At 39.6% G+C, this 7,574-nt stretch overlaps 1 protein-coding gene across 1 annotated transcript; it reads right to left on the reverse strand.

Annotated features, from left to right (window-relative positions):
- Nucleotides 1-4,483: 4,483 nt before the first annotated feature.
- Nucleotides 4,484-5,422, reverse strand: LOC126070980 (olfactory receptor 7G2-like). The gene has a single exon (XM_049875296.1). It carries the CDS (start codon nt 5,420-5,422, stop codon nt 4,484-4,486), a length of 939 nt encoding a protein of 312 aa, XP_049731253.1.
- Nucleotides 5,423-7,574: the final 2,152 nt, after the last annotated feature.

Below are 7,574 nucleotides of genomic sequence, written 5' to 3' on the forward strand. Positions count from 1 at the left end.
TTCCAATCCAAATTCCGATGACATTTTTTAAAGAGATGGAGAAACAAATCACCAACTTCACATGGAAGGGAAAGAAGCCTTGGATAAGTAAAGCATTACTGAAAAAGAAGAACAAAGTGGGAGGCCTTACTCTACCTGATTTTAGAACCTATTATACAGCCACAGTAGTCAAAATAGTCTGGTACTGGTAAAACTACAGACACATAGGCCAATGGAACAGAATTGAGAATCCAGACATAAATCCATCCACATATGAGCAGTTGATATTTGACAAAGGCCCCAAAAGAGTTAAATGGGGAAAAGTCAGTCTTTTCAACAAATGGTGCTGGCATAACTGGATATCTATGTGCAAAAAAATGAAACAAGACCCACACCTCACACCATGCACAAAAACTAACTCAAAATGAATCAAAGACCTAAACATAAAGTCTAAAATGATAAAGATCACGGAAGAAAAAATAGGGACAATGGTAGGAGCCTAATACATGGCATAAACAGAACACAAAACATTACTAAAAATGCCAAAGAGAAACCAGATAACCGGGAGCTCCTAAAAATTCAAACACCTATGCTCATCCAAAGACTTTGCCAAAAGAGCAAAGAGACTACCTACAGATGAGGAAAAACTTTTTGGCTACGACATCTCTGACCAGTGGCTGATCTCTAAAATCTACATGATTCTGCTAAATATCAACCACAAAAGGCAAATAACCCAATTAAAAAATGGGCAAAGAATATGAACAGGCACTTCATCAAAGAAGACATTCAGGCAGCTAACAGATACAGGAGGAAATGCTCTCAATCATTAACCATTAGAGAAATGCAAATCAAAAGTACAGTGAGATTCCATCTCACTCCAACAAGGCTGACATTAATCCAAAAAACACAAAATAGTAAATGTTGGAGAGGCTGTGGAGAGATTGGAACACTTACACACTGCTGGTGGGGATGTAAAATGTTACAACCACTTTGGAAATTGATTTGGCGCTTCCTTAAAAAGCTAGAAATAGAACTACCATAAAAAAACGATCCAGCAATCCCACTCCTTGGAATAATTCCTAGAGACATAAGAGCCTTTACACGAAGCAATATATGCACACCCATATTCATGGCAGCAGTGTTTACAATAGCAAAAAGTTGGAAGCAACCAAGGTGCCCATCAATGGATGAATGGATAAACTATGGCATATTCACACAATGGAATACTATGCATCAGTTAAGAACAATGTTGAATCCATGAAACATTTCATAACATGGAGAAGTCTGGAAGGCATTATGCTGAGTGAAATCAGTCAATTGCAAAAGGACAAATATTGTATAAGACCACTATTATAAGAACTGGAGAAATAGTTTAAGCAGAGAATACTCTTTGACAGTTACGAGAGGGAGGAGGGCGGGAGGGAGGAGAGGGGCATTCACTAATTAGATAGTGGATAAGTTTCATTTTAGGTGAAGGGAAAGACAATACACAATAAAGGAGAGGTCAACACAAATGGACTAAACCAAAAACAAAGAAGTTTCCTTAAAAAACTGAACACTTCAAAGGCCAGCATAGCAGGGGCAGGGGTTTGAGGGCTATGGTTTCAGGGGACATCTAAGTCAATCGGCATAATAAAATCTATTAAGAAAATATTCTGCATCCCACCTTGGAGAGTGGCTTCTGTGGTCATAAACACTAACAAGCGGCCATCTAAGATGCATCAATGTGTCTCAACCCACCTGGAACACGGAAGAATGACGAACACCAAAGGCACAAAATAATTATGAGACAAAAAGGACCACATAAACCAGAGATTACATCAGCCTGAGACCAGAACAGCTAGATGGTACCTGGCCACAACTGATGACTGCCCTGACAGGGAACTCAACAGAGAAACCCTGAGGGAGTAGGATAGCAGTGGGATGCAGACCCTAAATTCTCATAAAAAGACCAGATTTAATGGTCATACTGGGACTGGAGGAACCCCGGAGGCCATGGGCCCCAGACCTTCTGTTACCCCAGGGCAGGCACCATTCCCAAAGCCAACTCTTCAGACAGGGATTGGACTGGAATAAAAAGGAATAGGGGATGGAAAATGACACTGGTGAAGAACAAGCTTCTTGGATCAAGTCGACACATGAGACTATGTTGGCAACTCCTGTCCGGAGGGGAGATGAGAGGGCAGAGGTAGTCAGAAGCTACCTGAATGTACACGAGGAGAGAGAGGGGAGGGAAGTACTGTGCTATCTCATCAGAGGGAGAGCAATTAGAAGTCTATAGCAAGGTGTATATAATTTTTTTATGAGGAACTGACCTGATTTGTAAACTTTCACTTAAAGCACAATAAAAACTAATTAAAAAAAACCCCAAAAACCCTATGGGACAATTGTACTCTGTCACTTAGGGTCGCTATGAGTTAGAATCACTTAAAACAATAAGAATTATACAAGGCTGCAGTATCAAACTACCACAAAATGGGAGGCTTAAAATTAGAAAAGAAAATACTGTCTCAAAGTTGTGGAGGCTAAAAGTCCAAATTCAGGCTGTCAACAGGACTATGTACCCTCCGAATCTCTGAGGGAAGATCCTTTCTTGTCTCTCCCAATTTCTGGTATCCTTATGAGCTCTTTGGCTTGCAGGTCCAGCATAACTCCATCTATTCCTTTGTCTTCACATGACCTCCTCCTTCTTTGATTCTCTGTCTCAATATCTTCTCTTTTATAAGGAAAAAAATAAGGACACCACTCATATTGGTTTAGGATGCTCCCTACTACTGTATGACCTCATGTTAACACATAATATCTTCAAAGATCTTATTTCCATACAAAGTCACATTTACAGGAGTTAAGACTTCAACCTATCTTTTTAGGAGGCACAATTAAATCGATAACAATAAGATTCAACAAAATACAAGAACTTCAGAGAAAGCAATAAATATAGATTTCAAGATAGTGTTTGCCACCAGGAGGGTACAGGACAAAAGAGTGGGAGAGTATTCATTGAATTATATGGTGATGCCATTATTTTATAACCCAGGTCATGGGTATATGAGTTTTCATTATACTACTATTCTTTAAGAACTACTGATACATTTCATACAGTACTTTGCATATGATATTTTAATAATAAGTAAAATTCAAAAAATTCCACTTTCCAGATTCTTTCATATTCTAGATTCTAAACCCATTCTCTATCATCTAATATTAAAGCTGTACTTGCGAAACTTCGGCATGCATCAGAATCTCAAAGAAGTAATTACTTAGAATGTTCATCCTTCAGATGACTCCCCAGATATCAAAGTAGGTCTTGGGTGAGGTATGGAAACCCACAGTATGAACAAGGCCTCAGGAGACTCATCTCTGCAAGTGTTTTATGAACATAAAGGGAGACAACTTTGCACTACAATATACCTGGTGTGTCTGGTGAGGAGCTGACCTACTGATTTAGTGCTAGACACAATCCCCCTGCCAACTATCAGTGGTGATCAGAAGTCTCTCCAGCCACATCATTAATTCTCCTACAAGATTTGTTTTGTTGTCCCCCCAACACCCAGAGACGATTCTGACAGATGGCTCTGCTTCTTTGTAGTTGTGGAAAAGTGATCTCCCTAAGCCTGCCAACTTCCCCTATGTCCCATTCTATTTCACGTTCTATACATCGTCCTTAAAATAAAATTCATGTCCATAGAAAAATTCTTTTCCTCATAAATATACATTACAAACATTTGTATGAGATTCCTAAGAGTACAGCCAATCCCCTAAAACTTCAATGATTCTAATAATTGTACTTAGCCTCTGTGGACTCACCAGAGATGAGAAAGAAAAACTGCAAAATAAGGTGACTAAGGAGAAAAGTAACATCTCATATACGTGCTGATCAATATTTTTTTGTTTTTGGTTTTTTAAGGATCAAAGCAAATGTGGTTCCAAAACAGACTACCCGCTCCACCCTGCCTACTCAACAATTATTCATTTGACTTAATTACTAAGATGAGAAAAACGTGCTAATAGATACTACAATAATGGTAAACCAAAAAAACTTTGGAGAAAGTAGAAAATATGTGAGAACAAGCAAAAATAAGCCTTATATATTAAGGCAACATATAGAACACTGTGGTCCTAGTTAAATTTTATCGAGTATTAGGTGCCAGGCAATGTATTAAGTGCTTGTAGTGGATATAGGAATTAACTTCCCAACAGAAAACATACTCTACACTGTCAATCTAAAGCTCTCACAGTAATTATTTTCTCCCAAACAGAACTTTCGTTAGAAATGGATATGATACTATTCTCAGTGATCAGATGGAAGTAGATGTCTTCTGTATTGATTTTATGGAAAGGTCTATTAATAATAAGTCCTCTATTAACAATAGGTCTGGGGACAGTCTATTTGGTATCTCTGAGCATGATGTCTGGATATGACAGCTGAGTCTGTTGCAGCCATCTGTGGTTTGATGAAAAAATCTAGAGATCTAGAAATCCAAACCCAAAGTAGGTAATATAATCACTGAAAAGCAGGTGTGCACCTGATGATTCGCCTCAAGGCTCCCTTCATGTCTCTGTTTCTCAGGCTGTAGGTGAAGGGATTCATCATGGGAGTTACCATAGTGTACATCATTGAAGCTACTGCTGTCTTCCTGGAAGAGTGTGTAAATGTTGTACTCATATACGCACCAAAAGCCGTCCCATAGAATAAGCAAACAACTGTAAGGTGAGACCCACAGGTAGAAAAAGCTTTATGCTTTCCACCTGCTAAAGGTATTCTCAGAATGGAAGATACAATTTGAATATAAGAGAAAATGATTCCAGAGAAAGGAAGAACACCCAGTATGCTAGCTGCAAAATATAAGATGATGTTATTGATGAGGGTTTCAGAACAGGCAACTTTGATGACCTGAAAAACTTTACAGAAGAAGTAAGGAATTTCCAGGTCTGTGCAGAAGGACAGTCGCAACAACATCAGACTGTGGAGCAGGGCATCCACAATGCTAACGAGCAAGGAGACTAGGCTCAGCAGGCCGCAAAAGTGGGGATTTATGATAGCTGTGTATCTCAGTGGGTGACAAATGGCCACATAGCGGTCATAGGCCATTACCGAAAGGAGAAAACTTTCCAAACTACCAAAAATCAGGACAAAGCAGACCTGGGTGAGGCATCCTGCGTAAGGGATGCTCTGATTCTGTGCTTGGAGGTTCACCAGCATCTTTGGGATCATGGTGGTGCTGAGACAGATGTCAGTAAATGAGAGATTGGAAAGAAAGAAGTACATGGGGGTGTGGAGGTGGGGGTCAGAGCTGACGGCCAGGATGATGAGCAGGTTTCCCAGGACAGTGACCAGATATATGGACAAAAACAGGCTAAAAAGGAGAGGCTGCACTTTGGGATCCTCTGTCAGTGCCAGGAGAAGGAATTCTGAAACTCCTGTTTGGTTTCTAGGTTCCATATTGTTGATGAATCTGATGGAAAAGAAGAGGTGACTTACAATCAAATGTCAGCAAGCAGCATCTCGGGATGGGAAGGAGAGGGATGGAGCGGAATTCAGGAATTCAAAGGTGGTGCTGTCTGTGTGCATATTTTTTGGTTAAAAAAAAAAAAAAGACCAGGAGCTGATATAGCAGAGTGTCAATATTTATTTGTTTTGAAAGAGATGAAAGGGTGGTCTTTTTTTTTTTTAATTACACTATGTTCATTTAAAATATTTGGTAATTTTATAGAGAAAAATACACAGAGGAGGCAGCCTGATGAGTCTGTCTTGGACACCACGTGTTTCCCCAGAGGTCAGAACTGCGTAACAGAAATAAGAGTATCCCCCGCTCTTTGAAAGGTCACTATATCCAGCTTCACTTTTATGAAAAAATCCACATTAGTATCTGTTTTCTTCACATTCAGTGTTTGTTCTACAGTAAGCCATTAAAGAGGCAGTGCATACCCTGAGCAGCCAAAGTCACAGGGCCAAGCTCCTTCCCTGGGAACTACACTCAGCATCTCAATATAAAATGCCACAGCTTTGAACTGTGTCCATGAACATTGTATGTTAGTGTTATTTTAGGTTATATGTATTATTTGGTGGGTTAGTTTTTGGGTCTGGGGATGCTGAAAATTTTTTCTCATATAAATTAATGGTAATCTTCCTCACTTCATGCCATTTCAGCTTATAAGTTTCATAGGAACGCTCTACTTTTGGATAGTGAGGGAAACCTGTAATGTAGATGTGTGTTAAGAGCCAGGAATGAGAAAACAAGGTGATGTTGATAAAACCTCCTTAACCACCACAAGAATGCTAGTAAATGTCAGAAAATTGTAAAATGGTCATCATGCTTGAGAAGGGGCAGATTTCTGTTCAGAAGGAAAATTGTTGTTGCCATTGTGGAGAGAGAGGAGGATGCCAGCAGCATGTCTACTCCTTGATATCGGTGCAAAGATATAAGAAAACATGTCAGGAAGATGGGAGACAGGTTGGAGATGAGGGGTGACTTGTTTCCAATCTTTTCATGCACATACTATTGTCACATGCAACATTCCTGGGTGAACCTGTATTAAAACAGCTGTCCTCATTTCCAAACATTAACTAAGGGATTCGGGTTACCTGGCTGGCATCACCGAGGAATGACGCTTGGCATCTGCCCTGGATGTTGGAGGGTGTAGATGGAAGAGCTTTCCTTAGGAAAGGCAGAGGGACGAAGTGAGGCACCAGGCTTCCCGGCAAGAGGATCATCTGTGGGTGGAGTCTCAGGTGTGCTGCTTCCTGACTGGAGGGGGACTGTTGAGTGAGATGGTCACAGGCAGACTATTCGAGGTCTCTATGTCCCTTGGGGGCTCAATATCCAAAGCTCTTCATTAAGCAAACACTTTTCTTGTCATTCTGATCCCAGGACATTGCAAATCTTTAAAGACCAAGACAATATAAGGTAGAATTCAGGATGGCTGATTCTCAGCCCCTGGGGGACCATCTGCATGCCATTTACCCCTCTCTACCTATTTCTCTCACCTCCAGATTACATACCTTGCACACACGGATATACTATACTTCTCTAATTGCATTGCAGTCTTTTTAAGTACAACTGGAATCATCTCTATCTTACCAATGGCATTAGAAAGCCTGATTTCAATTTTAGCTGTGAGATTTTAATGTATGTATGAAAAAAAAATAATTTTTATTTTTTTTATGAGGGTACAAACGATATATATTTAGGAATATAGTTAAGCTACGGTAAAATGCAAAAAATACAGCATTGTTACTTTCTAAGGGTCATTGAATGCATCCTGATCCTTAATCTTTATTCTGTATATTTATAGAGCATATTTTAAGCTATTCTCTGTGATCAATTCTGACTGTGTTCACTGAAGATAGACCTATTACTTCCTTTTTAGAATTTCATAATCAACTTTTCCTGTGTGTCCCAATAATTTTGGTGTACATTTTTCTTCACATTAGTGGAATGTGGGTTCATGTCTTGGCTGTTGATTTTTAATGGTGTTGTGAGAAATCGCAATGTCACTGGCTAGGCACTGTTATGCAGGTTTATCCATACTCTCAGTAGATTTAGTTAGATGACAACCATTATTTAATAGATGCAGATGGTATTCCATTTGAA

Source organism: Elephas maximus, chromosome 3, assembly GCF_024166365.1.
Source record: "Elephas maximus indicus isolate mEleMax1 chromosome 3, mEleMax1 primary haplotype, whole genome shotgun sequence".
Classification (NCBI taxonomy): domain Eukaryota; kingdom Metazoa; phylum Chordata; class Mammalia; order Proboscidea; family Elephantidae; genus Elephas; species Elephas maximus.